The sequence below is a fragment of the Apostichopus japonicus genome, chromosome 10 (genome assembly GCF_037975245.1).
Source record: "Apostichopus japonicus isolate 1M-3 chromosome 10, ASM3797524v1, whole genome shotgun sequence".
Taxonomy (NCBI): domain Eukaryota; kingdom Metazoa; phylum Echinodermata; class Holothuroidea; order Aspidochirotida; family Stichopodidae; genus Apostichopus; species Apostichopus japonicus.
Genome location: NC_092570.1, coordinates 9,683,769 through 9,695,436, shown reverse-complemented (window position 1 = coordinate 9,695,436; position 11,668 = coordinate 9,683,769). Strand labels below are relative to the sequence as shown.

General features: G+C 39.3%; 2 protein-coding genes across 8 annotated transcripts in view; one reads left to right on the top strand and one right to left on the bottom strand.

Annotated features, from left to right (window-relative positions):
- Positions 1-327: 327 nt before the first annotated feature.
- LOC139975357 (arylacetamide deacetylase-like) lies at positions 328-3,874 on the top strand. Its single transcript, XM_071983242.1, has 4 exons — positions 328-563; positions 1,353-1,596; positions 2,698-2,761; positions 2,980-3,874. The coding sequence occupies exons 1-4, from the start codon at positions 426-428 to the stop codon at positions 3,779-3,781; spliced, it is 1,248 nt and encodes a 415-aa protein (XP_071839343.1). The 5' UTR covers positions 328-425; the 3' UTR covers positions 3,782-3,874.
- A 147-nt stretch (positions 3,875-4,021) lies between these two features.
- Positions 4,022-11,668, bottom strand: part of LOC139975358 (arylacetamide deacetylase-like) — an 18,112-nt gene continuing 10,465 nt past the window's right edge. For 5 of the 7 annotated variants that reach the window (XM_071983245.1, XM_071983244.1, XM_071983243.1 and 2 more), the window contains 4 exons: positions 9,413-9,630; positions 7,959-8,205; positions 6,617-6,680; positions 4,022-6,005 (listed from right to left, as the gene is read on the bottom strand). In XM_071983245.1, the coding sequence (XP_071839346.1) occupies positions 5,195-6,005; positions 6,617-6,680; positions 7,959-8,205; positions 9,413-9,550 (1,260 nt within the window). In that variant the 5' untranslated portion in view covers positions 9,551-9,630 and the 3' untranslated portion in view covers positions 4,022-5,194. Of the gene's footprint in view, positions 6,006-6,616; positions 6,681-7,589; positions 7,649-7,958; positions 8,206-9,412; positions 9,847-11,668 lie in introns of those variants that run through there. The other 2 variants (XM_071983246.1, XM_071983249.1) reach the window with 2 other exon arrangements.

Genomic DNA, 11,668 nt, shown 5'->3' with positions numbered 1-11,668 from the left:
TACTGCATAACATAGGTTGTGGAGAACAATATCACGTAGGCAGTATATACTTGTCTACCTTTGTAATACTTTTTTATTATTATTATTGTCATCTTTAATGAGGGTAGTACTGCTTTATGGTTTTTGGTTTATGGTTTATGGTTTAGAGTTTAGAACTTTATGGTTTAGAGCAAATGTCATGTGATATTCATTGTACAGTTCTTCCATATTATATTACTTTAAGTGATTCTATGTCATGTGTAAGTTACGGGGTATCTATCGGTGCATGTCAACATCAGTGAACTAATCATGTTATGTGTAGCTTTCCCCACACATTAACCAGACCCGCAACTGCTCCATGTTTAGTCTACGTAAACTTGTACTATAAGCACGACACACAACTTACCTCAGGCTACTTCGAGCTGAGAAACCATAGGCTATACATAATGGGAAGATTTCTTCTCTGTTTGGCAATCGGTTGCGCTTTGCTGGCGTATATACTTAATCCGTCTGTACCGGATGGCATAGAAGAAAGGTGGAAATACCGCTTGGTAGCAGCTTCATTTAAATTATATCATCTAGTGGTGAGTTACTCAACCCTTGAGATATTTTCTTAGTACTATGGCAAGACGTTCGCGTATCAACAACAAAAAATTGGGTGATTTTGTTATGATGGGGTGATTGTTCAGCAAACATACACAATGTGATCTTAATATATCGTTTGTATTCTTCATGCTTCGTCCACATTGCTGACCGTAAAAATAACATCTAAGCCTAAGTAACCAAATTACTGACATCTTAAAGTAAAACGGAACAGAAATAGAGCAATAAAAGGAACTTAACGAGCGAAAACAATTCAAATTTGGAACAGGTGTGCAAAGTAAACTTCCATACACTCAGCTGTATTGGACATGTGACAAAACTATTCACTAGTCTTCATAATCTGTTCTGATAATTCCGAAGAGTCTTTGCGATTTTTGTACAGTCAGAACTCATCGCATTCTTTAGTCTATCATGACTTAACCTTCTACTACAACAAATACGTTGTTCGACATACATCATTCATGTTTCAAACCTCTGCAGTCGAACAGCAACAAAGAAGGGGAACAGCCATTGGAGAGTAATGCAGTAACACAAATAGATTATATGTAGCCTACATGTTAGGAGCAGTCATGTATGAACATTCGAAATTCTTCTAAAGAGACTTTGATGTCCAGGAGACATACTAACATCATCTGCCTCCCTTCCCACCACCCCAACCAAACGGCGTACTAACGTCATACCCCCCCCCCCCTTCCCACACCGCCATGATCAGATTCCACGCAAAACCACATCACATGAATTAAAATGTCTTTCTTTCAAACTCCACGTAGGGCGTTGCTTATAGCGTGTTTACGTCTGGAGATCAATCGGCCAACGTTGCCATAGCTACACAGGCGGCAGTTTGTCTTGCATTAGACCACGTGTCTACTGAGCATGAAGGACCAGGTGTGATCAGGACTCGTGGTAATTTTAATGGTACCAGGGTGTACATCTACCAACCCCCTCAGTCATCAGATGAACACCTACCCGGCTTTATTTACTTTCACGGAGGAGGGTTATCAATGGGAACTGCACGTAAGCAAGGTCCAAGTGTCTATTGATTAATAGTTTTCCACACATCTACATATCTATCTTCAAATAGTTAATGCCATGGCCCGTAATGGAAAGAGAAATTTGGTTATCGTGAAATTTGCAAGATTCAGATTTTCTACTTGGAGGAAGATATGTATAGTATCAAATCGATTAACAATCATTACAAAATCCGACGTACGTAGCATGTAACTCACACTTTGGTATTCATCAGTGGTGTGCGTAAGGGGACCAAGCCCCCCCCCACTCCTACACCTCCCCCTCCCCCACCCCATCACCGCCATCGTCAGTGGGGAAACGTTCAGTTGAACAGAACGCCCTTCCATAAAGGTTCAAGCTCCTACCAAAATCAATCGGGATCTTAGAAATAATGGTGCTTGTGGCTGATAACCTTAAACTGATAAACTTATATAGTTGGGTACCAAACGAAGTTTAATTCTCACTGTTTTTGAAGAAAATGAAAACCTTCTTTATACCTTCTCCACATGGGCGCCAGCAGAAAAAAATCTAGAGGGGCGGGGGGGGGGTGAGATTAACAAGCCAATTTCGGTTTTTCAATAACCGGTTTCTTGAATTCCCATTTTGGTGGGTATCGGGACCCGTGTCAGTTGGGTGTTTGGAGCTTAGTGACGTGGCATAAGCAAGGAGTGCAGAGGAGGGCCCATATACACCCAAGCTCAACTGACAACGAAAACACATGTCAGAGAAATTAGCTAAATTTCTCCGGACTTGGAATTTCAGCTGTGAAGTTTTCACTTTTCAGATGTTTAACTTAAGCACAACTATGCATTTGAGAAGAATTTCATTTCATTGGAATGTTTTTCAAAGCCCCAGTGGGGATCCAGGGGACACAGCCCCGAGGGGCTATAGCATTTTGAATATATATTTCTTGCTCTGTATTGACTGCTATTATTTTCCTTCCCCCTCCCTTACCCCTCCCCCTGCGGAAGCCCATGCTTCTACCTCTCGTTATCATACTTAACATGCAAATCTGAAAACATAATTGTATTACGTGTATATGTGCTTACTGTGTGCGTGTAATATATTGAACGATTTTGTTTATTGTTTTCTTTTGTTTACTTTCAGTTTCTTTCGACGGCATAGCCAGGAAAATATCATCACGTCTTAATGCATTGGTGGTTAACGTGGAGTAAGTTCAACTCATGCGTTAGTCGATGCTATACCCATACCCTTCACACATGCTCGATGTGTACAAGGAGAACAAATTATCAACACCTTATCACATGCCCTTTCTTTGACTGATTATATACTCTTCCTATTTTCTTATAATACATTATTGGATGATGTATACTCTTCGACATAGTCATTTTAATTTGTATCCCTTAACGTATAACCTTTCGTTTACAGCTATGACAATACGCCCAAGAACAAGTTCCCCGGGCCCATCCGCCAAGCCTTCGCTGCGGTTAAATGGTTCCTACTGCACGCCAGGGAGTACGGTGTGGACCCTCGCCGTATCGCCGTTGGAGGAGACAGCGCAGGAGGCTACCTTTCGGCAACTGTCTCACATCTTGTACACGACGATAAAACTCTACCTGAGTTGAAACTACAAATTTTGATTTATCCATGGACACAATGTCTTGACTTTCATTTCCCATCGTATCAAAAATATACCAAGGAATTTGAAGTGGGAGAAGGAATCGTTTGTCGAGAAGGAATGGTAATGTTTTGCGCGCTTCATGCGTGGGGTAGTGCACGACCGGAAGTATTCGATAGAATGATGACAAACAGCCACGTTGGACCGTCTTTCAAGAAGAGCGCACTCTATCAACAAACTCTAGCCCATGGCCTGCTTCCAGATGCCTATCGTAATAGTTCTTACTACGAAGGTCCCTCTCCATCTGACCAGGGTGATGAAGAATTCTGGAAAACGGCGAAAGAGATTTTCTTGGATCCTCGTTTCACCCCCCATTTCAGGAAAAATATGTCTGGTTTACCATCTGCTTACGTCATGACAGCTGGTTTCGATACTCTACGAGACGAAGGATACTTGTATGCTCAACAATTGAAGAAAGCAGGCGTAGATGTCACCCTTGTGCATTATGAGAAAGCCTGGCACGGTGCTCATTGGATATCTCCCACATTCAGATTCTCTATTGGTGATAGAATGCATGACGATTTCATAGAATTTACTAAACAGAGGCTTTAAACTTCCCTGTTCAAAGGGGCACTCACATATTCCAAAAACACATGGAATATGTCTGACAGGCTAATGAATAAACCGGTCATAGAAGTTAATACATTTTATAGAGCATGATTTTGTGTCATTTTGCTTTTATATTTGGACTTCGTATACATCCTTACAAATAATAATACACTAGTTTCCAAATAAAGATCTTCTCTATAGCCAGAAAAGGGCTCTATAGCCAGCTCTATATAGCCAGAAAGGGGTTAGAGGGTTAACAAGGATAACATTCTTAGATATTAAACCAGTGTATCTTGCAATAATCACATTGAAAATGTCACGAATATTACTCGAACAAAAATTTATCACAAAGGATTCTAGGGCCCGAAAACTGGTGAGCCACCTCTCAGGCATATAGTCTACTTACTTTGAGACTGTGATACCGTATGCTCATGACGATGTCACGTCAAGTGAAGTGTTTAAAAAAAGTATTTAAATATTAAGAGCCATTCGAAAGGGAATAGATACAACACATAACCATCGATCTACTATGTACTGTGATATACCATCTAGAATAAAAGGCTGAGAATCAACAGTCAATATACAGACTGCATACCTATTCACTTCTAGTCACGTATTAGTATGGAATGTCCTTGATATCAACCATGGCAGCTCATTGAACTCTCTTATATATACTTTTTAAGAAAAGTCACACAGGAAAGAACCTGGGCACGAAAACCAAACAACCGAACGACTAATACGCTCTCAACCCCTGCAGTCCCCTTGCATCGAGACTGTGACTGTGTCATCATCGTCGGGTGTGTATTACCATTCCTCTCGAAAGGGAACAAATACTACACATGATCATAGCCATCCTTAAATATGTTCTCAGATCGTTTATGCATTCCCGAGACTCCAGTTTTCTCATGCTAGTGTATAAGGACAAACTTTTAGAAATTGTTGAAAAAAAAGGATTTCCGACGCAAGTGTTCTACACGCGTGTAGGCGGAGCTATGATGTCGAAAACTCTTGGCTTCACTTTGGTAATTAGTTCTTTGCCATCGATGTATATTAATTTGCAGTTATACTTCCATCTGTTTGCATTTACAACATCCCAATATAAAAGGCTTACTTGAGTTTCTCGTCAATCTTCCTGGTTTTGTAAATCAGGATTTGTATTTGAAATGAAAAGAATTTCATCCTCATTATTATTTCCATTGCCGGCATTGTTAATTTCTCGTGATTGATCTTTACCATTTGTTTACATTGATTATTCAACATAAAGTATAAAGTTAGGGGAAGTAAATCCCATGCTCGAGGTAGGAGTATCCAAACATAAAATTTGTTTCATCATTTAACAGGTCGGAAACTTGACCAACCAACCATAATTTAATGAAAATATGACATTTAATATAACGCTGCTTATAAATGTGCATATCATAACTTTGATCTAACAAATGTATAAACTTCCTCCATAATCTTACTTCCATCCTCAAATATGATACCAGGTGCAACCCAAATTATTCCATGGAAAGCGTTGTCATAGTGACGCCATGTGACGTCAACACCAGCTTGTTCAAGTAGTTTACCATAAATGATCCCGTCGTCCCTTATAGAGTCATATTCAACTGTGACTATATAGGTCACGGGCATACCAGTTAAATCTTCCATCAGAAGAGGGGATAACTTGGGATCCAAAAACACCTTGCTCGATTCTTCCCAAATTCTTCTGCCGTCATCGGATTGCGGGAACGATTTCGTTGGCGGTTGATAATAAGGATAATCGCGGTGTTTTGATGGCAAAAGAGAATGCGATAATTTCTCCTTGTAAAGAGTACCTTGTTTGAATTCTTCTGATATGTGATTATTGGTCATGAAAGCTTCGAGAATGGTTTCATTGGTCTGTAGTCCATACACGTGCATGGCGGCAAACAAAGCAACTATTTCAAGAGGGATGATGCCCTCTGAACCTATTTCATATCGATATTTCTGGTATGATGGCGTCTTCAAGTCCAAAATCTGTAACCATGGATACAGAAGAACCTGAAGCTTTAGGTCAAATGTCGTGGCATCATCGTGTATGGCTTGCGCTACGGTAGTAGATAGGTATCCACCAGCACTATCTCCGCCAATAGCGACTCGTTCTGCATCCACATTGTAGTCAACTGCGTGGAGTAGAAACCATTTTGTTGCCTTAAAGGAATCTTCGAATGGAATCGGAAACACGTGTTCTGGTGTCAGACGGTAGCTGTACAAAGAAAGAGACAAAGGCGATACAAGATGTCATAAACGTCATTTTCATGGTCATAAACTATCATTATCATCATCTTTGTCAACGTCATCGTCGTCGCCGTCGCCATCGCAATCGAGATCGCCATCGCCATCATAATCATCATCACCACCACCATCACCACCACCATCACCACCACCATCACCATCACCATCATCATCATGATTGCCATCGACGTGGTTGTTGTCGTCGTCATTATTATTATAACAACAAATTGCTTAGATTATCTTAACATCAACGACCTATAACACAAGGTGTAAAAAACTCGTTTGTTGATTTAGTCAACTGGAATCGAAGAAAATAAATTTGTGACCGAATCGGACCCGCAAAAGTTAAGTACTATATGTGAAAACAATCGACCCACAGTATAGCACCCGTCAGTTACAATGGTCCTAAGGCCCTTCGGCTTGAGCACCCCGTCGATTCGACCAGAAAATTGCTCAATTTAAGTTGAATGAGATTTTGGTGCTCGGTCACCCTTCTTTTCCGACCAACGTCTCTCTCCGGCTCCCGTAGGAAATTAAATTAATTAAGGACTACTTTAGTACAGGTTTTCATTGCAGACTTACTCTATTGAAATCACAACTGCATTAAGTTCCAGGCACATCTTACGAGTTAGACCATCATAGTGCTCTATAAAAAAAAATATAAAAACAACTATAGTAGAAATGGAACTCTCCAAAGCCTCATTGTGTAATCCATTATACACACCAACAAACCGATCCCTGGCTCTACACGATTGTTTGCATACTATTGTATTTGAAATAATCACTCAATCATGACGATGTATACTTTTCCTAAACGTTTTGCCCCATTCTCAGAAATCGTTAGAATCAAAGAAGTACGATCTCTATACGAATAGTCACAAGTTTTCGGCAGGAATGTGAATCATCGTGATGTTGTGATAATTGACTCCACACTTGTACTGAACCGTCGGCGAGAATAAATGCATACGTGGGGTTTTAAGCTTCCCCCCTAACTGCATGCTTGTTGTTTGTCTAGAATCATTCTAATATTGACGCGAATTCAAGAGTGCGAGAAAGTATCATATGATGTATTTTTGTTAAAAGTCGTATGAATATGACTCCCCACTCCCCCGTGGGATCATTATATGTAGCGTATAAATAAAATTAAGATATCACCACAAGTCAGGATTGTTTCACATGCTTGCGCAATGCATGTTACAACTGATGAATTGTAAGCGTTCCAGACGATTTCGTTTTAATTATTTTGTGGAGTGGGGATTGGGGGATGGGGGCTCCGGGCGGGAGAGGGGGGGGGGAAACGACTATTTTGATGAGACCAGAGATTGCGAGAGATAATTATTTATATTATATATCTCAGCTGTTCTTCGTTCACCTCTGCCATGATGATATCATCCCAATGTGTTTTGGCCAAATAAATACCAGAGTTCAACAATAGCCAATGTTAAATCATTGACCTCCTCCATGTATGTAAATGAATCCAGGTAGCAGAGATATATATTACTTACTATTCCTAATAGCTATACCTCTCTGTTAAGGTAACTAGTATATACTCTACCTGGATCGAAGAGACCAAGACCTCCATCCATGTATGTAAATGAATCCAGGTAGCAGAGATATATATTACTTACTATTCCTTATAGCTATACCTCTCTGTTAAGGTTGCTAGTATACTCTACCTGGATCGAAGAGACCAAGGCCTCCTCCATGTATGTAAATGAATTCAGGTAGCAGAGATGTATATTATTTACTATTCCTAATAGCTATACCTCTCTGTTAAGGTTGCTATAGTATATACTCTACCTGGATCGAAGAAACCAAGGCCTCCTCCATGTATGTAAATGAATCCAGGTAGCAGAGATATATATTACTTACTATTCTTTATAGCTATACCTCTCTGTTAAAGTTGCTATAGTATATACTCTACCTGGGTCGAAGAAACCAAGACCTCCTCCATGTATGTAAATGAATCCAGGTAGCAGAGTTTGACTTATACCTGCAGGTGGAGTATATACGTGAACTTTGACCCCATCAAACCTCTCTACACTTAGATGCACGTCAGGGCCGTATATTTTACCAGATGGCAGCACCCACTTGCGAGTAATATCAAGGAGCTTTCTCGTCATTTTAACCTGACCCGTCGTACCAGGAACAAAACACGAATACAAAGTTGCCTGTAAAAAAAAACATAATTTTCACATGAAGGATCAAAGCATAACATAAACTGCAGTAGGAAAATTATCATATCTTATGTTCTGGTAATAAACTTATCACATAAGTTCAGCTGTTGTAAAATGCAACCAGTCAAGTGTTTTTTATAAACACAACTGATGAAGCATGTACTGGGAAGCTGAACTTACCACAATGATATATTGAATGTATCTGTTCATTGTTGAGGATACGATATTCTTGAAAAATATTGGACAAAACGTTGCCAGAGGGGAAAGCGATACTTAATTGCTCAATAAATATTCTCGTTGCAAGCAAACTCGTGGAGGTAATAATGTATTCACTATCATGTTCTTCCCAGAGTATAATGTAGGTATGAATAGTACGCTATGAGCTCCAATTGTAAATGCTCCGGCCAATTGTAGTTATCTCATCCCAAGACATACACATATGGGAATGACATATTGAATTTAGTTGGTCATTGCATTGTATTAATACTATATCGGTTACCATAGGAACGTTTACTGTTGAAATGCATGGTTTGGAATTTAGAAAAGGCTACTGGAAGGTCCTTCGTGGTTTTATAGGAATGAGTGGTCAAGGCTCCATTTGTGGTGCGTCGACGGAACGGGTCCGTTTGGGTGAGTGTGTATGTGTGCGTGATTGCTCAAAAGTGGGTTACGAACTCCTACTAAACCGTAAACTTGGTGGGCGTGTGCTGGGCATGAATGTATGATGACATGACAGTTTGAAAGGTCAAGGGGCACATAACCAAAAACAACATTTTGGTCATTTCGCACATGCATACCAAACGTGGCAACTGCGGGGAAACCCTCAAGCCCATATAGGATATCAGACTCTGCAATTTTACAGTGGATTAGATACTACAAAATGCCAAAGGTCACATGATGAAGGGAGGTCAAAGGTCAAACGTGGACAAATTTAACGTTAAATTTAACGTGTTCGAAACTACTCTTATACCATAAGGTTGTATTCAGTAATTAAAGTAAATATCAAACGTCTTGAGGTCAGGGGTTCAATGCACTTGTTTTTCAAACTTGGTGGATATATGAAATTCGATCTGACTCCTGAGTGATGACGTCATATACCCAAATTGGATGAGATCTACAACTCCATTAATTGCCAAAATCAAAACCAATAAGATTGAATTCTCATTCATAAATATGACAACTTTTGTCAAATAGAACTTACCAGATGTTTCGAAAATTTTGTCATCGCTGAGACGGATCGGTATTGAAGTTTCTGGTTAACATTGTCAGGAACTGGTACGTAGAATATGAAGGCAACGTAGAGAAGAAGTAGGAAGGATACAAGGCGAAACCAAGACATCTCTCAAAGACGGTTATTAGAAGGGTTATATAGTCAATGGCAAATAGATTCCTTCGAAAGTATGACTATAGAATGATAAGCTGTAAAATGGACAAACATTTATATGGTGAATACATGGGACGGTCATATTGTTGATGCTGCATGCTTTAAAGGCAACACACTTTCTAAACGTGATGAATATTAGTCGTGACATTAATTTGACGAGCTAGCCAAACAGTTATGGTCATGAATATTTATGTGGACATCCCGAGATGTCATATACTGCAACGCACTCATCTCTACTTGTTTGATAGCGTTATCAGTGTTTGGGTTCAGTTAGCGTACCGTTCTTTACGGAATTATATACATAGACACACACAGTGGACGAAATACGATTAGAGCATACCAATACCCTGCAGATAAGTCTAACCCATTAAGAGGTGTTTCTATGATACTCATTTACTTTGTATCAGTACATATCATCTCAACGTGTCACTGAATTGCATTATCGACTGTTGAATTAACAAGTTGTAATACAAGATCACATAGTTTATAGACACAGTCAATAGCTTCCAGCTGATACAGCTGATTACAGCGACAATATGCTAGTGCGCCCTTGTGCGCAGACTATATCTATGAACAATATGGACACAAAAGGACAAGCCAATGGTAATTATATATAGAGACAATTGGACCAACCAACGATAACTAAATAAAGACGATAGGACCAACCATCGGTCACTCACAGTTAATATACTTTTATAAGAAAAGTCACCCAGGAAAGAACCTGGGCACGAAAACCAAACAACCGAACGACTGATCCGTTCTCAACACCAGTCCCCTTGCATCGAGACTGTGACTGTGTGATCATCGTCAGGTGTGTATCAGGATTCCCCTCGAAAGGGAACAGATACTACACATGATCTTAGCCACAAGACCGAGTTAATATCAACTTAGTTTAATCGCAAAGCAAGCATATGTAAGGTTGGCTTTGAGGTTACAAACCAATTTATGCCTGAATGTTAACATATTTAAATGTTCCGGAACTTCCGGTATCTGATGTCATAAGTTAATTGTGAATACGATAGTTATGGGAATGTTTACCTCTAAATCGCGCATAGCAGGATTTTTCGCGGAATCGGTCTGTGAATTGACGAGGTTCAGGTAATCGTGCGTACACTATAGAAATCCTTATCAATTTCTATGGCGTATAGTCAAACAAGTTTGTTGTTGTTGCAACTCACGAAACAAAGATGTTTGACAATTCCATTAAAATACAGGAAAGAATTATGGTAGTTTTCGTTCAAACTTTTCGTTCTCAAATATTAACTGCCTTCATTAACTTAAAAACGATTTCAACAAGACTGTTTGATATCAACTTCTGCCTCTTTTAAAAGAGAGTTAAATTGAATAAACGTGAGTTTGTTAATAAAACAGCGTTGAAAATGAAATTATAGGTTGACATAAACGGAGCAGAATATGGGGAAAATGCAGAAAGTGTTGAATTGACGAGATACGATAAGTTGTCAATTGAGCATTTTGCAGAAAATTGTTCAATTGCTCAGTTAAAGCAACTGAGCAATCCAACATTTTTCTGATTTTTGATAAGATATTATCTTGTTATCGAAACAATTTACTGAAAAATGTCAACTTATGGGGCAAATTTTTCTGATGTTGATGGCACTTGTAAGCTTCCGTAAGAATCCGTTTCTGTTGGACCTGAAGACACTTGGATTTATATTTAGGCAATTGTTGTCGTTTTGCTTAGAAATCACTTTAGGAAACTTGTCACTCGGCTGATTCATTATGGTCATGCAAAACAAATGATATTACGGTTGTTCACTACAGTCTAGTCAAGCTTCATGACCATGCATTTTATCAAATAGCTATACTAGGCGTTATTCCAATTATAGAGAGATACAAACAAAGCACGATATTTCAATTGTTACCATTCCTAGAATATTTCAGTACGTGTTTACCAAAACACGTTTTGGGAATTTTACCTTTACTATTCAGCCTTTCCTAATTGTGGTTTCTCTCCAGATATTATACCTGTAATAGCTGTGTATGCGTTATTCCACATAAAGAGATAAAATCAATGGACGTCATTCCAATTGTTGCAATTCTGCCGATTCTGCC